General features: G+C 54.7%; 2 protein-coding genes across 4 annotated transcripts in view; both read right to left on the bottom strand.

Annotated features, from left to right (window-relative positions):
- Nucleotides 1-5,063: 5,063 nt before the first annotated feature.
- SLC27A3 (solute carrier family 27 member 3) lies at nt 5,064-10,234 on the bottom strand. Of its 3 annotated transcripts, XM_032265137.1 has the most exons (10): nt 9,087-10,234; nt 8,521-8,730; nt 8,009-8,167; nt 7,359-7,483; nt 6,878-7,072; nt 6,682-6,772; nt 6,352-6,550; nt 6,013-6,110; nt 5,751-5,881; nt 5,064-5,395 (listed from the first exon to the last, which is right to left on the bottom strand). In XM_032265137.1, exons 1-10 carry the CDS (start codon nt 9,799-9,801, stop codon nt 5,219-5,221), a joined length of 2,100 nt encoding a protein of 699 aa, XP_032121028.1. In that variant the 5' UTR covers nt 9,802-10,234; the 3' UTR covers nt 5,064-5,218. The 3 variants fall into 3 exon arrangements, with proteins under 3 accessions (XP_032121028.1, XP_032121030.1, XP_032121031.1); XM_032265139.1 differs by lacking the exon at nt 8,009-8,167; XM_032265140.1 differs by lacking the exons at nt 5,064-5,395; nt 5,751-5,881 and having other exon boundaries at nt 6,019-6,163.
- A 951-nt stretch (nt 10,235-11,185) lies between these two features.
- Nucleotides 11,186-18,239, bottom strand: part of INTS3 (integrator complex subunit 3) — a 48,446-nt gene continuing 41,392 nt past the window's right edge. The window contains exons 21-30 of the mRNA XM_032265136.1: nt 17,431-17,584; nt 16,311-16,379; nt 15,462-15,537; nt 15,071-15,184; nt 14,694-14,742; nt 13,487-13,654; nt 13,030-13,130; nt 12,787-12,859; nt 12,125-12,281; nt 11,186-12,013 (exon numbers count right to left, since the gene is read on the bottom strand). Of these exons, the coding sequence (XP_032121027.1) occupies nt 11,936-12,013; nt 12,125-12,281; nt 12,787-12,859; nt 13,030-13,130; nt 13,487-13,654; nt 14,694-14,742; nt 15,071-15,184; nt 15,462-15,537; nt 16,311-16,379; nt 17,431-17,584 (1,039 nt within the window). The 3' untranslated portion in view covers nt 11,186-11,935. The remainder of the gene's footprint in view (nt 12,014-12,124; nt 12,282-12,786; nt 12,860-13,029; nt 13,131-13,486; nt 13,655-14,693; nt 14,743-15,070; nt 15,185-15,461; nt 15,538-16,310; nt 16,380-17,430; nt 17,585-18,239) is intronic.

The raw sequence follows: 18,239 nt of genomic DNA on the forward strand, positions 1-18,239 counted from the left end.
GGTAACATGAGTGAAACTCCGTCTCAAAAAAAAAAAAAAGAAATATCTAGGATTAGTGGTTGCCAGGGCTTAGGGTGAGAGAGGAGTGGACAGTGACTGCTAATGGATAGGTATTTCTTTGTGGAGTGACGAAAATGTTGTAAATTGGCCGGGCACGGTGACTCGCGCCTGTAATCCCAACACTTTGGGAGGCCAAGGTGGGCGGATCACCTGAGGTCAGGAGTTCTAGATTGGCCTGGCCAACATGGAGAAACCCCATGTCTTAAAAAAAAAATAAATAAAAGAAAAGAAAATGTTGTTGTAAGGTAGGTAGTGGCCATAAATGCACAACTTTGTGAATATACTAAAAACACTAAATTTTATACTTTAAACAGGTGAGTTTTAAAGTATGTAAATCATATCTCAGTTTAAAAAACTTTCGTTGAAGGCCGGGCGCGGTGGCTCAAGCCTGTAATCCCAGCACTTTGGGAGGCCGAGGCGGGTGGATCACGAGGTCAAGAGATCGAGACCATCCTGGTCAACATGGTGAAACCCCGTCTCTACTAAAAATACAAAAAATTAGCTGGGCATGGTGGCGCGTGCCTGTAATCCCAGCTACTCAGGAGGCTGAGGCAGAAGAATTGCCTGAACCCGGGAGGCGGAGGTTGCGGTGAGCCGAGATCGCGCCATTGCACTCCAGCCTGGGTAACAAGAGCGAAACTCCGTCTCAGAAAAAAAAAAAAAAAACTTTCGTTGAGAGTTTGCCCTCTAGAGGCTCTGGAACTCTGGGTACTCCGGCCCCGCCCCTTCATTTGTCTTTTTGGCTGGAGGCGTGGAGCGGCTGGTCCCGCCCATGAGAATGGCTCCGCCCTCCTTCCCAGCCTGCCCCGCCCCTCTCGCGGGCGCCGATTTGCGCTTGCGCAGCGAGGTTGGGTTTATGTAGGCGCGCAGCACAGTACCGCCCCCCTGGAGTCCCTAGGGTGGAGGCCGCCGGAGGCCGCCAAGGAGTAGGTTGGCTGCCGGCGCCTGACGCCTTTCCGCCTCCAGCAGCGCCGGGGACAGGGTTTTTTTTTGCTAAGCCCCACGTGGGGGTGGGGGAAGGGAGGGATCTCCAGGCGTCACGCGAGAGGGGCCTCCCGATCGTCCCTGCCAAGCCATCCGCCCGCCTGTGGGGCCGTGCGCGGCCCCCCGGGTGTTTTCCGGCTCACGGGCTTCCTTCCACTTCCCCTTCCCGGGGCTCACGGAAGCAGCCGCAGCCCAGCGGCGCAGGGGGAATGGGGCTGACGGCGGCGCCGGCAAGCTCTTTCCGTCAAGGGCCGCACGGGAAGTATTTTCTGCTTTGCAGGCTATCGGGTCTCAGAAACAATCGGTCCTGCTGTTGTGGCAGGAAAGCGGACATAGGCAATCATAACGAACGAGCGCGGCTGAGTGCCAGCAGAGCTATTTATGGACACCGAAATTTGAATCCCTGTAATTTTTACATATTATGAAATAGTTTTTCTTTTTTTTTCTAGTGCCTTCAAATACAAAAACCATTCTTAGTGTGCTGTATGTAACACAAACCAGGCAGTATAGTTTGCCGAATCCTGCCTTTGAGGCAGGTTTGGGAAGGGGGCCCCTTAACGCTTCCTAAGTGGTCTGAAGTACCCCCAGGAAAGGTTCCACAGACACAAAGCTGAGAACATTGCTATGATTTGAGGATTGGGTTCTCTACGTCCACCATCCTCCTCTATCCAACTTGCAGAGAAAGGACACTCACCAACTGAGGACCACGCTAGTTCATCTGTTTTTTGTTTTTGAGACAGTGTCTCACTCTGTTGCCTAGAGTAGATTGCAGTGGTGCCATCTCGGCCTCCTCGGCACAAGCGATCCTCCCATCTCAGCCTCCCAAGTAACTGGGACTACAGGCGTGCACCACTACACCGGCTAATTTTTGTATTTTTTGTAGAGATCGGGTTTCACCATGTTGCCCAGGCTGGTCTTGAACTGCTGGGCTTGAGCAATCCTCCCACCTCAGCCTCTCAAAGTGCTGGGATTACCAGGCGTGAGCCACTGCACCTGGCCCCTAGTTCATCTTTGCAAACTATTTTATAATCTCATTTAATTTTATTTCAATTAGCTTTGTAGGGCAACCTTTTTTTTTTTTTTTTGAGACAGGGTCTCACTCTTGCCTAGGCTGGAGTACAGTTGGCACCAATCACTTCTCACTGCAGCCCTAACCTTCCAGACTTGAGGGATCCTCCTACCTCAGCACCACACCCCTGCCCCAGCAGCTAGGACTGCAGGTGCACACTACCATGCCTGGCTATGTTGCCCAGGCTGGTCTCAAACCTAATTCTTTTAAAATTTATTTTATTTTTAATGACTGTAAACAGAAAACCTGATGCTTTTGAATCAAAAGGCCTTCTTGCAGCTTTCCATTTCTATCAGTAGTTGCAGCCTCTGTGACAAAGCTGGTTCAAAGAGCTGAGCCGTGAGCTCAACATAGGACTGGAAGACAGAATGCCTGTCGTCCCAGCGACTGCCAGAATCCCCTCCTCCCAGCTGACCTTGCTAAAGTGCAGATACTCAAGAGCAGGGGTGACACAGGTGTAACTGACATGTTACACTTGGCATTTGTGGGTTTGCAGAGTGAAGTGTGGGGTCAGGATTTAGGCCAGCACTGTTCAGTAGAAATATAAACTGAGCCACATGTGTAATTCTAAATTTTCTAGTAGCTACCTTTTAAAAAGCAAAACTAAGTGAAATTAATTTTAATATATTTTCTTTACATCAACACATTCAAAATAGTATTTCAACATATAAGCCAGCCGGGCGCAGTGGCTCACGCCTGTAATCCCAGCACTTTGGGAGGCCGAGGCAGGTGGATCACGAGGTCAAGAGATCGAGACCATCCTGGTCAACACGGTGAAACCCCGTCTCTACTAAAAATACAAAAAATGATCTGGGCATGGTGGTGCGTGCCTGTAATCCCAGCTACTCAGGAGGCTGAGGCAGGAGAATTGCCTGAACCCGGGAGGTGGAGGTTGCAGTGAGCCGAGATCACGCCATTGCACTCCAGCCTGGGTAACAAGAGCGCAACTCCCCCTCCTAAAAAAAAAAAAAAAAAAAACAACATATAAGCCATATAAAACTATTATTATTATTATTATTAGAGAAAGTGCCTTATTCTGTTGCCCAGGTTGGAGTGCAGTGGCACAATCATGGCTCACGGTAGCCTCAAACTCCTGGGCTCAAGTGATCCTCGCACCTCAGCTTCCGGAGTAGCTGGTACTACCGGCATGTGCCACCATGCCCTACTAATTTTTAAAATTGTTTTGTAGCAATGTGGTCTTGCTGTGCTGCCCATGCTGATCTTCCAACTCCTGGTCTCAAGCAGTGCTCCTGCCTTCGCCTCCCGAGGTGCTGAGATTACAGGCATGAGCCACTGCACCGACTAAAACTATAATTATTTTTTTATTTTTAGATGGAGTCTCACTCTGTCGCTCAGGCTGGAGTGCAGTGGCGCGATCTCAGCTCACTGGGTGTAAGTGATTCTTGTGCCTCTGCCTTCTGAGTAGCTCAGATTACGGGCGCCTGCCACCATGCCCAGCCAATTTTTGTATTTTTAGTAGGGACGTTTTCACCATGTTGGCCAGGCTGGTTTCGAACTCCTGACCTCAGGTGATCTGCCTGCCTTGGCCTCCCAAAGTGCTGGGATTACACATGTGAGCCACTGTGCCTGGCCACTAAAACAATTAATGAATTTTTTGTTATTACATCTTGAAAACCTGGCGTGTATTACATAGTTGTACCACGTCTCACTGTAGACGAGCCCCATTTCAAGCACTCAGTAGCCACATGTGGCTAGCAGTTACTACATCCAACAGTGCAAATTTAGAACAAATGAAATAGGAGGTGTGTGGAAAAGAGCTTGGTGCAAGGTTCTACGATAGGGGAGATCTTGGCTTGGTTAAGGTGTGAGGAGCAGCTGCAGGAGGTGCCCCACTACCAGCCAACAGGCTGCCTACACGCCTACCCCAGGAACACCTCACTACTGCACTCCTCCTGGGGCAGATGGGAGAGGCGCACAGAATGAGCTAAAGTCACTTTTATTGGGGTGTGCGTGAAGATGTGCCCTGCACCTCAGTGTGTGCCTTACCTCGTCTGTTGGTGAGGCTGCACTGGGCTTGTTGGTGGAAGGTGGCAGGCTGTGAAGTTTTGGAACAGGAGGGCTGGCAGTAGAGACCCAAATGTGCCCGTGGGGCCTGTCCGCTGACCTCTCATGTTGCGGGGAGGGGTCAGAAGGGGAAAGGCAAAGTAGCAGAATATTTCAAGGACTCACAGCTCAAAGCAGAGGGGGACTGTAGTTCTTAGGAGAAGCAGGGGCACTATCATTTCACGCTTTTAGATGATGAACTTTCTTGACACCTCATTTTAGGGCTGAGAGGCCTTTTTCCTTTTGGTACTCACCATCCCTCCTGCCACCACATGTACTCTGAGTCCCACTCCTTGGAGGGGCTTCCGTTGAACTTTCCTCCAGGACCTGAGGGGCCGCCAGGGACTGTTCCTTTTGGGAATGTCTGACAATCATCAGGTAGGAGAAGGAACATCTGGAGATGGGGCACCCGACTCTTCCCCCTCAAGAATGGCTTCTCAGACAGCTGTGAGGCCGAGGGGCATCTTGAGCATCCTTTCCCCCACAGCCAAACACTTGTCTGGGCTAGTTAAGACTCTTCCCCAGGCCCGGCCACACCTGATTCTGGGGGAGGAGTTTGGGTTGACCGCCAGGACTGGTGTTTCTGCGTGCCTCTGTCCACCTTAGCCCTTCCGGCCGACCCCTTGGGTCCTTCAGTTCCCAAGACAAAACAGTGGGAGCCTGGCACTCAGAGAGTAAAACTGGGCTGAGCTGCACAGGAGCACAAACATCAGTCACCAGGGGTTCTCCAAGGACAAGGGTCACCTGGGGTTACCTGAGAGGAAAACATCAAGGTCCAGATACTGGGCTCTGGCCCATGGCCAGTCAGGGCAGGAACACAGGGCCTGTGGCTCCATGCCAGGAGAAAACTCTCGAGGAAAAAGCAGTTCCACAGAGAGACAGATACTGTAGGTCAGAAAGACAGCTGGATCTGCTCCAGCCACATTTATTACAAAATAGTGACCGAAGTATAGAAAAGGTCCCTGACAGCCCAGTGCACCTGCAACGAACGGCCCCCACCCTACAGAGTCCCTCCCTCAGGTGCCTCAGGTGTGGAAGGTCTCAGATTCGAAGGTCCCCTGCCAGGAGCGCGCTGTACCGCACAGGTGTGAGGGGCAGGTAGGCACCTACAGCCTGGTCCAGGACATACAGTGGGTCGGACAGGGTGCTGGGGTCAAAGCCCTCATTTGCCATCCGAACTTTCTGCTGTTTGAAGGTCTCTGTGGTGGCCAAAGACTCCTGGGACAGGAGGAAGGGTCAGAGCGAGTTGGAGGGAAGGGGATTCTGCCCAGGTGGTTCAGGGGAGTTGCCTGAATTTTGTTAAGGAGGAGGTCTGGGGAAAGGGGGTGTGAGGTCAAGGTTTAGGGGAGGAGGTGAAAGGGAGGAGAATGGGCCAGGCCAGAAGAAGGCAGGTAGAAGGAAAGAAGTGGGGTGAAGAGCGAGTCTCCATGTTTTTTCTCTTCATGGAGTGTGTTACATTGGGGGTCTATTACAGAGTTTGGGAGCCATCAAACTCCCAAAGTTGATATATAGGGTGGATGTGTAGGGTGAGGACACGTGGGGTGAGGGGCTGGGGTTCGGAGTGACCAGTTACCTGGAGCCTGAGGAATCGGGGCCGGGCATAAGGTGGCAGGTTCTCAGACACATGAGTGTGGAGCTGCATAAGGTCCAAAGAGTGAGGGGGACGCAGAACCAGGGCTGCCATTCCAGCCCTGCCTTCATGCCCTGGTGGGTGTGGGAGACAGAGTAAGCCCCTCCATGGCTGACCACCACGAAGGCCTCGTGCTCCCTGTGCCCAGGCATTACCAATTCAGGGTGGTGGCTGGGTGCCTCCCCCACCTTCCATGCCTAGGCACCTGGCACAGTGACTCCATAGACGTTCACCTCCTGAAGAAAATCCAAGGCCTCTAAGACCTCTGCCACCTCGGTTGTGGCCACATTTTCCCCCTTCCACCTGTCAGAGAGCAGAGAACTGAAACTGGGAGTCGGGGGGTCAGGACCTATGGGTTTGGTGGGGAGATAAGGTCAGAGGTCAAGGTGCCAGACTGTCCCAGGGATGAAACGGTGAGGAGGTCTGAGAATGAGAGATGAGCTGAGGACCTAGGTTGAGATGGCAGATTAGGGAGTTGAGGTTCAGGAGCTTTGGATCACAGAGACCAGATGTCCAGGATGAAGAACCAGTTATGGACAGATACCTGAAGGTGTCTCCAGTACGATCATGGAAGCGGAGAAAGCCTTGGTCATCGCAGACCAGCAGGTCCCCAGTGTTGAAGAAAACATCCCCAGGCCGGAAGACATCTTTTAGCAACTTCCCCTGGGCCAGCTCTGGCCCGCCAGCATAGCCCAGGAATGGGGACTGCTGGCTCACCGGGGCCACCAGCAGCCCTGGCTCACCTGGCAGAGTCACTGGGGTCAGGAGTGCTGTCACCTTTCCCAGAACCTCCTGCCCCCATCCACACGTCTCTAATTCCAGTCCTCCTCTGCCAGCTTCAGCACCGTGACCACCCCACTGGAACACCACCAACCTGGAGATGTGGCCACACAGTGCCCCCGGGCATCCCGAATCGGCTCTCCTGTGGTGACGTCATAGCGAATCAAGGAGAAGGGGAAGATGTGCTGGGGAAAGGGAGACCCCAGTACTGGATCATTGCAGTCGCATGAGCCCCTCTCCTGCTAGCCCTCTGCTGTTGCACAGGTTCTCAGTTTCCTCTGTGTCCTCACCTTGTACAGCCAGGAGGCACGCCCCACAGCACCCCGCTGTCCTGTGTAGTTGATGGTAGCCACGTTGCCCTCTGTCAGTCCATATGTCTCCAGCACCTGCAGGGGCCCGAAGCGCCGCACAAAACGCTCCCAGGTGTCTGGGCGCAGCCCGCTGCCCACTGCCAGCCGGACCTTATGGCCCTGCTCTGCCTTGTTCTGAGATGAGTGGGAGAGGGGCCGGAGCTTCAGCACCAAGATGCCTGCTCCCCGAAGTGAATTCCTGTTCCCCATTCCCCAGAACCCCGCCCCCCCACTGTAACCTCCTTCAGATACTGTAAGCATCAGATGCCCTAGGCCATCTCCGGCTCCTTATCCTACACTGCCATTTTCTACTTGCTACTTCTTCCCCCAACTCCCTGTCTTAGTGTCTCCTGTCAGCTGTCCTGCTCCTGGTGAGCTAGCCCTTTATCAGTGGCTCTGCCCAGGATCTGTGCGTACGCACCGGGGGCTGATTGACAAGGTACCGGCACAACTCCCCGATGTACTGGAACACTGTCACCCTGTGCTGCTGGCAATCTTCCCAGAACTGACCAGCCGAGAACTTGGACTTGAGCACCACTGTGGCCCCTGCCAGAAGTGGGAAGTGGGTGAAGAAGGAAGGAGGTAAGATTAAGAGCAGAGTGGGGAGTCTGGGCCCCTCTTTCCAGACCCCAGTCTTCACTGTAGTCATTCCCTGGGAAGGGCCCGCTGTGAGAGTCACACTGTTAGGAAAGTGCGCTGGCCCTCTTCCCCCTCCCCCTGCCCGTCCCCAGCCTTGGAAGAGGTTAATGCCCTTTCCCTACTTCCCAGCCCCAACGGTCCCATCCTCCCCACTCTCACCTTCTCGTGTCTCTCTCTATTTGCCTGTTTCTGGACTGAGACAGTCCTCCTCTGCCTTTGACCCTGAAGTCTGGAGTTATGTGGCTATATGGCCCCCCTTGTTCCACAGTCTGTAGGTCTAGGCAGGTGACACTGCCCCATTGTACAGAGCTCCTGGTGAATAGGGCTCTGCCCCATCTGTCCTCTAGATTCTGTACCCTGGAGGACTCACACCATAGTAGGTACTTAATATTTGCTAGATGAATGAATAAAGGTGGGGTGGGGGCAACTGACCAATGCCCAAGCAGCCCACAATGCCCAGCAGGGAGCCAGACATGTGGTAGAGCGGGAGGGCGAGGTAGATCACATCTTCCTGGTGGACGCCACACAACTGGTAGAAGCCCTGGCATTGCAGGATCTTCAGATGACTGATCCGAGCAGCCTTGGGGAGGCCTGTGGGGTGGCAGTTGTGGGGCGATCAGGGGAAGGGTGGACTCCAAACTCTACCTCTGTTTGCACCCCCACTGGGTTTCCAAGAAAGGCAGAGGCAGGACAGAAGCTGAGAACAGAGGCTAAGCTGTATTGGAAACATGGGTGGTCTGGGGGAGGTGGAGAAACGAGGAGGAGGTGAGGGGACTGGAGAGTGAAATGAGTGAGACAAAAAGGAAGTACCAGTGAAATCGGCATCCTCTCTGGGGGCTTTGAAGGAGTGGTCTGGGAGCTGGGGAGGTCCCAGTCCCTGTTCCCAGACCCCTCCCTTCCTCTGCTTTAGTTACCGGGAGGTAAGCATGGTGCCCGGCCCTCACCCGTGGTGCCAGAAGTGAAGATGTACAGGCACGTGTCTGTTATGCTCTGTGGGGAAGAGAGGTATCCTGGCACTGGCCCATCCCCTTCAGTGGACATCTCAGCCAGCAAATCGCTCATTCCAGCAGGGTGGGTTCCAGGGCCTGCAGCCCACAGGTGGAGCCCCATCGTTCTCAGGGCGGGCAGGTCCGGCTCCAGGGACTCCAGAAACTCTGGAAGGGTGAGAAAGCACAGCGCCAGGGCCCTGGCTCTACCTAGAAGAGCCTATTACCCACGCCTTTTCCCCACGCCGCCTCCCCATCCCAGCCCACACTGCTCTTGTGTGAGGGTAAAGGGTATGGACGTTCCATCATGGGTCTGAGGCCTGTAACTCGACTCCTTGGGGCACCAAAGATTCCGCCTCATCCCTTCGCAAAACCGGAGACTTCTACCTCCACTCGCTTTCGAACCCTAAGGGATAGTCGGCTTCTTCCCTAGCCCAGGGATGAGACCAAGCTCTTCGGCGCTCCCCGACACGCCCCCTTCTGCTGCGGGCCCCGCCTTAGTCAGTTCGGCGCTCCAACCTTACCTGGCGCCAGCACCAGCGCGCGCGCGCCGCAGCTGCGGAGGCAGTGCAGCAGGGGGCCCCGGCGCAGGGCGGTGGGCACAAAGGCCGTGCGCAGGCCGGCCTTGGCCAGCCCGAACCAGAGCCACAGAAACTCTGGGCCAGCGGGTAGGAGCAGCGCCACGGTAGCTCCAGGTGCCAGAGGGGCGGCGGCTCCTCCACCTCTGGCCGCACCGTCCCCTCCAGCAAGCGCCGCGCCGCTTCCGGACGCTGCATCTCCGGCTCCCGGCGCTGCCCGCTCGCCTTCTCCAGGGCTCCCCGCGCCGCTGTCGCCGCCGGGTCCCCAGTCCCAGCCTCGCGCACGCAGGAAGGCGCGCGCAGCTCTGTTACTCTTGCGCTCCGCCTCCGAGTAGCTAAAGCGCCTCGAGCCGTGAATGAGAAAGGTGTGCGTGGGGCGCTGCCGGGCCAGTTCCGCGAGGCGCCAGGCCAGGCTGCAGCCCCCTTCGGGACCTTCCGGGTCGGCGGCAGCCGCGGCTAAGGCGCGAGCTCGAAGAGCCCTTTTGCAGCGCAGGGCGCGCACCGCGAAGGCCAAGTCCGCCGGGAGCCAGCGCAACTGCGGCCAGAGGTGTAGCTTCATTAGCAGTAGCGGTAGCAGCAGCAGCAGGGGCAGCAGCAGGAGGGCAGCCATGGAGCCCGCTTCCTCCGTCGGCACCGTCTGGTTCCAGCCGCTCACAAACATGCCTGGTCCTCCCTCCCGAAAACCTAGAGCCGCCCGTTCAGGCTGAGACCTCTTCTTCCCGGGAGCGCGCGTGCGCTGGCACACGCCCCTTCCCACCCAGGCCCCCACCACTCCCCACGGGCGGAGAGCAGAGGCACGGGAGGAGTGCGGGTGTGGGGCGGCCCCGGACTCCCGGCCCTCCCCACAGCCTACGCTCCGCCCTAGGCGCGCTCCCTCCTGGACTGCTCTCGGCTCGCACCCTACCAAGTCCTGGGCGGTGCTCGCGCCTTCCCTCAATCTGTCTTAAGTTCTTTCTCGGCTTGGGTGGTTTAGGCATCTGGCTAAACTCTGGAGTCCACGCCTGAGAGCTAGGGCGTTTAGATCGCAGTCCATCTTCCCCTCAATATTTCTCATTTTCCCGTTAAGGGAAGGTACCATTGGTCTCCCCAAAAAGAATGAAGAACTTGGCCCCTGGCCCATTTGGTTCTGCAAGTCCCAGCACGATAGGCAGACCCATCCCCTCCTGCCAGCCGACTGCTGCAACCCCAGGCGATGGGTGGGGGGCTGAGTTAACGTAGGGGAAAGGTAGAAACCTAGACTGCCAGCTTTCTGAAGGGCCACGACAGAGGCCCCTCCCTTTGGGCAAGGGTACAATAATTGGGACAAGCCAGCAAATGCTCTCCATCCTGCTTTTAATTGGGGCAGAGGAAACTGGGGAAGGAGAGAGGAAGGAAAAAGAGGCCTCTGGTGGTTTAGACTTTCAAAGAAAAGTAAGGAGCAGCAGTGATGAGGGAGGGGAGAACCTGGATTCTGTAAAAAGAACAAATTTTCAGGCTGAAAAGCGGCTGTGCAGTTTGCCCAAACTTCACTCCTCTCAGTCTGCCTCCATTCTCCCTGGACAGCAGGGAACAATAGCATAGCCAAGGAAGCCTCCTCTGCTGGTTCACATGGCCCAGCAAGTGGCCAGACTGTGGAAGAGCATCTCCATCCCTCCCTGGTATCTGAACTTGATCTCCAGGTACAGTTGGTCCTGGAGACCAAGCTGGAACGTCCCTCCCCTGTCAAGCAGCGGGTCCTCCGGTGGTTGCTGGTAAGCACACAGACTTCATCAACTGGAGGATGATAAGGCTTTTGGAAGCTTCTAGTTTCTTGAGAAATGAGTAAGGACAGGCCTCATCCTACAAGGGATGGTTCTGCCCAGACAGGTCAGTGCCTGGCTCCCACCTCCAGTGGCAGCAAGAAGGATGGGTAGGGGTCAAAGCCAAGTCCCTTCTGCTCTAGAAAGAAGTGGGGGCAGAGCAGGAAGGGAAAGGGGGATGTTCTGAGCTTACAACTGGGGTGCCAGTCAAATCAAGAGCAGCTATACATGCATGGAGCAAAAGCCAGCAAACACTCTAGCACAAAAGACATTCTGGCCTGTTTTATTGTCATTTAAAAACAACTTTTAAGACACGATTATCTCTGCAAAAAAAAAAAAAAAAAAGACTCAAGGAAATGGGATCATTTGACAGTTCTGTGGAACTTGCCTCTGGGACTCCCCAGGCTCTGGCTGTAGCTTGAGGTACCAACGTCAGGCCAACCTAAGCCTCCAGGGCATACCATGTGGGGCTGTGGCCACTCTTTCAGACTCCTTTCTGAATGCTTGCGGCATCTCCCCCACGATTATGAATGGACAGCCTGACCAGGTCACAGATGCCCATCTCACGCTGGCATGTGGAGAGTGACTATAAAACGCCTCTTCAGAACAAACCAAGACCCAAAGGTGGAAGCGGGAAGGGACACCCACACCCTGAGTCTGCTCTCTGGCCAGATGCCCCTTTGTCATTTCCCTTCTCTGTTGAAATGGCTCTTTTGGAGACTGGGGAAGGGGCTCGGGGGCTGAGGACTTCCACTATGGTCTGATTTTACAGAGCCTCTGGCTTCAGTCAACCCAAATATAATTGGGAACAGCAGTGGAGGCCCCAGGAGGATGGAAGGGCTGGGGGGCTGCATGGCAGCTTCTCGAACTCAAAGGAGACAGCTCCTCCTTCCACTGGGTGAGCCTGGGGATGGGGCAAGGTGTTTCCCCTGCAGTCTCCCCAACCTCTATTAACCTTTGATTCAACAAGGAGGCAAGGGCAGTCCAGCTCGGGGTGGGACGGGGGAACGCAGGGCCTCAGTCACTGTCAGAACCCACTGCAGAGGACCCTTTTCGTTTCCGCTTGGTAGGCTTCGGTTTCGTGTCTTCCTCCTCCTGGAAGAGATTGGGAGGGGAAACGGGAAGTTACCAGCCTGGGCAGCTGCTGGCACCAACTCCACCTGCACCCCATCTCCTTTACCCGCTGCGCACTGGCTGGGCTCTCACCGATGCACTGCTGGAGCCTGACTCTTCTTCGGCATTGGGGGGCTGTGTGGCATTCTTTCGACTTCGAGGACTGGACAGAGCTGCTTTTCGCCGGCTCTTGGGTGGCTTGGTGGAAGAGTCCTCATACTCCTCCGCCAGGGAGAAGAGATCACTGAACCTGAGAGAGAGGAACAAGAGCTAACTGTGAGCCTGCTGCTTGCACCACACCTCCAACCTCCTCTCTGCCCCAGACCTATGTCTGTCTGTCGTCTTCTTCAGACTGAGTCTTGCTCTGTCACCAGGCTGGAATGCAATGGCATGATCTCGGCTCACTGCGATCTCCACCTCCTGGGTTGAAGCGATTCTCCAGCTTCAGCCTCCCGGATAGTGGGGACTACAGGCGCCCGCCACCACACCTGGCTAATTTTTTGTATTTTTCAGTAGAGATGGGGTTTCACCATGTTGGCCAGGATGGTCTCGATCTCCTGACTTTGTGATCTGCCCGCCTTGGCCTCCCAAAGTGCTGGTTTTACAGGTGTGAGCCACTGCACCTGGCCAGTCTTTTTCTTCAACCCAGGACCCTAAGGTCTTGCTAGCCATTACGTTTATGTCCCTAGCAGGCTTCCTCTCCCTTAGGCTTTTCCCCCACTACTTTCCAAAGCCAGAAGTGGCAGGAGCCTTACTTCATCTTGTGGGCTTCATCACAGCTCGCCTGGACATGCTGTAGGGCCTGGAGAATTGGGGTCTGGCTAAAAACTAGAGGGAGAGCAGAGAAGGAAAAACAATCAGATATCTGGGAACTTATTAAACTGCACTCAAAGGTGGTTTTATCCCAAGAGTGGGTTTTGACCCCGGGTGTCCTGCCTCCCCCAGCCTGGCTCTAGGCACAGTTGGGGCCAGGGCAGCACCAAGGGTGGAAGGCATACAGTTCTGCTTGGTGTTGGTCAGGTTGAGCCGCAGGTTGTCCAAGTGCTCCAGGATCTGCTCCAGAGTCAGCTGGGCCAGCTTGCTGCTAGAGCTCCTCAGGCTGCGCAGGAATCACCAGAGCCAGAGTCTGAGTGCGGGATGGTTCCAGAATGCGAGACACCCTCCACCCACCAGGGCCCCCTTAAGACAGATGTAGCCTACATGGGAAGCAGGACAGGCGGGCTGGGAGCGCTGGGGTTGGGTGAGAGAGGTGTGCCTAGAACATGAGATCCTGGCCACAGGAGCATTGGAAGAGGGAGAAAGGGCCACAGTGGTCTCACATGCCATGTGGCTTTGGACCACTAGATGTCGCCTACAAACTGGGCTGGGACAGCACTGTCCCCTCCCCCCGCCCCCACAGGGCAGCAGTCACTGCAGACTGCCTGGCCTGGAGGGTGGACAGGGACCGTGTCCCACCTCTGTCTCTTGCGAGGGAGGCTGTTGTTCTTGATGAGCAGGGACTTGATGTGCTCGGCCAGCAGCTCATCATGCTTCATGCACCAGTGCCGTAGGATGCTGGTGGTAAACTGGTCGTCAGGATGGCAGGGCCGACTCAGCACCATCTTCACCATCTCTTCGCTGGGCCTGGGGGAGGAAGGGGGCCCTGGGTGCTGCTTGCACAGTGGCCACAGGGCATGCTGGGTCTCTCCCACTGATTTCCCAAACCCTGGCCTCCCCACCCTCTACTCTCACATCCCTCTCCCTCTTCTCTTTAGGCCAAGGAATGCCTGGTTTCATCCTCTGTGGAAGCCAGGAGAGGAGAAGTGAGATTCTTCACTTGCTGCGGTAGGAGAAGGTGTGTGCGTGTATGTTGGGAAGAACCCCCGCACCCCCCCACCAGAACAGTCAGGGAGTGGGCCCAGGAGGCAGAAGCACAAGCATGTGACATCCAGATGCTCCCCTACCCCTACCTTGCTAGAGGTATGGGCCAACCTGGTGTCCAGCTGGAGGAAGGGGGCAGAAGGCTGTGAAGCCACAGCCCCACGCAGCCTCCCAGCCTCTCCCTTCCTCTAGGACACTCTGTACCACTTCTAGTCTCTCAGGCAAGAGAGGAGAAAGGGTGGAAGGAAGGCAGAAAAGATACACAGCTGCTGTCCCGTTTATTGGGAACGCTGTTGAAGCAGCAGTGTGGGAAGAGGGGACTGCCACTCTCTCCTTCTCCGACCTACCCTTTCAAGACACAGTGGGTCCAGCTGGCTCTGCTCTGCATAGGGTGAGGGAGAGGATGGTGCATGACCCCTCTACCCTGACCCTCCCTCCTCCTGGATTAGCTGTGCAGTGGCCTGCAGGAGCATGGGATGGCGGGGGGCAGGGGAAGGCGGGCGCAGGGAGCAGGAGCCACCAGGGATTAGAACTGCTGTGGCAGCAGGAAACAGGGATGTCCGGTCCCCACCTCCCCACCTCCGAGGGCAGCTCCTGGTGGGCAGGGGAGTAAAGTCGAGAGGAAGCCCAGATCCCAGGGGAGCTGCTCATTAGTAAGTCACATTGGGGGAAGGGCAGAATAAGCAGATGTTAACGACATGAAAAAAATATGGCAAAAGGAGCAGGACAGAAGCCCTTTAGACCACAGCGGCTCTTGGGAGGTTGAGACTGAGGGCTGAAGAGCACCAGAGGTGGAACTCACTTTTCTCTTCGGAGTTGAAGCAGCAGGCAGGACAGGGCCTCTGGGTGCTCTATGAGGGAAGGGCAGAGGCTGTTCAGGGGAAGGTATAATTCCAGAATAGAATCTGAGGACCTCTCTCATCCCCTAAGAGCCAATGAAGGGAATGAGGACAGTCGCTGACGAGGAGCCAAGAAGAGCCCCTACCCGACTCCTGCCCGTCCCTGAGCCCCAGCCCAGAGCCTGGCTCATGGGGGGGCCGACAGGACTCTTCTAAAGAACAAAAGTGGCCGACAGGGAGCCTGATCTTGTGTACTTTGGTGGGAAGGACAGCAGTGCCTTGCCCTAGCTGAATCAGAAGTGTCATGTCTGATGTGCTCTCTACCCACAAATCGACTCACCCTTGTATTTGAGATGCTGTAGGATGGGGATTATGGTCTCTAGGGGAATATTGTGGGCCAGAAAGAGCTGCCAGGCACAATACTGCTCAAAGGTCTCCCAGTCTAGGCTCTGGACTGGAAGAGACAGAAGAAACATCTCCGTCAAGAAAACACACACACACATAAACGCATACACGGTGAATCCACTGACTACCAGCACCCCAAGCAGGGATGGTGCAGAGGTAGGACAGATCCATAGAAACACTGTCCCCGACCATACCAGGGGTGGAGCACAGTTCTGGCCCCTTGATTTCCCAGCCCCACAGCCAGCTTTCCTGATAGTGTAAAATACACAGGACTAACACCCTGCCCTCATCTCCTCTCCCAGGTACCTAAAGGTCTGATCACTTACTGAGTATGTTGAGGACTGAGTCTTTTCGAAACATAACCAGGTTACCCATCATCACATGGCAGACCAGCTCCTGGAGCTACAGAGGTGGAGGAAAGAGACAGAACCCATGAGCTCTGAAAGGGGCCAGGAAGCTAGTATGGAGGGGACACAGGAAAGCTCATAAAGGAAAAAAAAATTAGAAGACGTGAAAGCCCAATTTAAAGGAATGGGAAGGAGATGGCGCACAATGAATGCTGCAGTCTCTGAAGGGTGTAGGGGCTGATAAAGTAGCCACAGGCCTGAGTGGGAACCTCAGGACTATTTTGGGCAAAAATAGTTACAGCCATGGTCTGAGCCTGAGGAGGAGGAAAGGACCCTGAGAGGCTGGGCTCTGGATGTAGGGTGGGCAGGGGGAAGGCAAAGGAAGGAGTATTCTTGGGTGTTAAGCTTCCTCTTTTATGAATGGGAACTAAGTGAAGAGGATGAGAAATGGGATCCCAGTGCACGGCTGAGATGGACCCAAGCAAAGCTATAGCTTCTTGGGGACCTACGCATGGTGAAAAGGTCAAGTAGAAATGATCTGACCATTTTCATTCTGAGCCAAAGGAAAGGCCAGTTGAGAGTTAAAAACACAACCCCCTTAGCTCTTGCTGTGGAACAGGAGCGTCCAAAGAACATGGAGAGTCAGGGAAACTCCAGGCAGGACTGGCCTAACCTCAGCCTGCCTTGCTTGGGCCCCACTTCTCCTTCCCAGGCCCCATGGCCAAAAGTGCACACTACCATAGCCAGGAGGGAGGGCACCTGGGAGGCACCTATTCCCCTAGTGCTGCCTTCCAGGCCTTTCTGGGGAGGCCAGAGCTCAGTGTTCACCTGTGCAGAGTCAATAACAGCCACGATCATGTTCAGCAGCTCTCCACTCCTCAAGGTTTCATCTGGAAACTAAAAGGAAAAAGAAGGGAAGAGCCCTGGATGGCCCTCGGCTTTTGTCTCGTAACCCACTCTCCTTTCTTCTTACAGCTCAAGGTCTGACTGGGTCAGCCAGACCCGGGCCCTAAGGTCAACCCCTAAACAGAGATCCAACAGCTATGACACTGGAAGACTTCAAGAGAATTTGAAGACCCCAGGTTTCGTTATGTATGTGTGCCCACTATCAGGGGTGTGGGTTTTCTCTGATAGTTCCCGAAGCATGTGTGTAAGGAAAGGAATGGGGAGCTATCTAGATATAAAGCCAGAGCTGAGGGGACTGGCCATCATAGCTGGTTCTGTGTGGGAAAAGCAGAATAAATATGTGCATCTCCGGTAGCAAAGAAATCCAACCTGTGCTGACCTTTGGCCAAAATGGTGGTGTAGAGACAGTTTGTGTGGGGTAGGCAGGGCCCCATCTAGAGAAGGGAGAGCAGGGGAGGGAAGTACCCTGTGTCCAGCATCTGCACCCCTCCTCCCGCCAGTATTCGACTGAGATCAGTTCCTCCTGTCATGCCCACACCCTGGGTCCTCATTTCCCTCTTCCTGGGAACTTCTACCAAGAGGAGAAAGCTCTTCCTAGAGAAGAGTGTGAGTGAACCAGGGGAAATGAAAGTGAGCCTCCACTACAGCAGCCCTGGTCATTAGAACTATCAGAGACAACCTAAGCAAGGATGTGCCATCAGAGGGCAAGAGGGCTTAGGACATATGTACATGGATCTGGTTTGTGGGACCCATCCTGGGTCCAGATGATGGGGCCCAATCTGAGAAGCCAAGTATATAGGCCCAGAATCCAACGCACACCCGTTACACCAAAGGATAGGAATTCAGGGAGTTTTAGAAATGTTTCAACCATTAATCCAGAGAAGTGGAAGGAGGGGGCAGCTGTGAGTGTGGGAAGCAATGGCCCACCTAGATTAGTGATCCCCACTAATGATGAACAAGAGAGGGTTCAGGGTTGTGTGTGCTCACAGTGTTCACTGAGGTGTGTTCCCATGAACCCCTTGGCACAGATGTGGGCACTTACCTCTGTGTAGATGGAGGGCGTGAGGTGGCATAGGAGCCGCACATCATCCTCCTGGCAGGCCTTCATGTCCATCATCAGGCAGGTGTGCAGGTCGCCCAGCTGGGTAGCCTGGGCAAATGACTCGTACAGGTTCATCTTCCCTGCGGCAGCTTTGCTGCAAGACCAGGTGGCTCTGAGCCAGCAGCCTGACCCCAGTGCCCACCTTTAAGCATCCCCGAAGTAGGCTCCTGCTCTAAAACTGCTTCGCCAGTTCCAGATGCCCTGTGCTGATCTGCCTCATGTCCCTCCCCATTGCCTCCCCCAGGGGCTGGATAACTCATGGGAACCAGGAGATATTCTTCTTTCTCTCCATCCTTCCCCAGAGCTCAAAAGGGCTCCAACCACGGTCAGTGAAGCTACTGACTGATGAGAGTCAAGAACGGAAGAGGGAGGGCTCAGGTCAGGCTGGAGAAGGCTCTCTCTCTTGCTTTCTGGGCTCTAACCACGAGGGTAATGACACCTCACACCATATACAAACTTAGCTCAAAATGGCATGTAGACCTAAATGTAAAAAAGCCACACAACTCGTGGAAGAGAACAAAGGAATAAATCTTCATGACAACAAAAGCACAAAGTGGTAAAGAAAAAAATAGACAAATTTGGCTTCATAAAAAGTTAGCATTTTTGGCCAGGCCCAGTGGCTCACACCTGTAATCCCAGTACTTTGAAAGATGAAGGCATGCGGATCACCTGAGGTCAGAAGTTTGAGGCTAGCGTGACCAACATGGAGAAACCCCGTCTCCACTGAAAATACAAAAAGTAGCTGAGCA

This window comes from Sapajus apella, unplaced genomic scaffold, assembly GCF_009761245.1.
Source record: "Sapajus apella isolate SASKATOON/1434 unplaced genomic scaffold, GSC_monkey_1.0 scaffold148, whole genome shotgun sequence".
Lineage (NCBI taxonomy): Eukaryota > Metazoa > Chordata > Mammalia > Primates > Cebidae > Sapajus > Sapajus apella.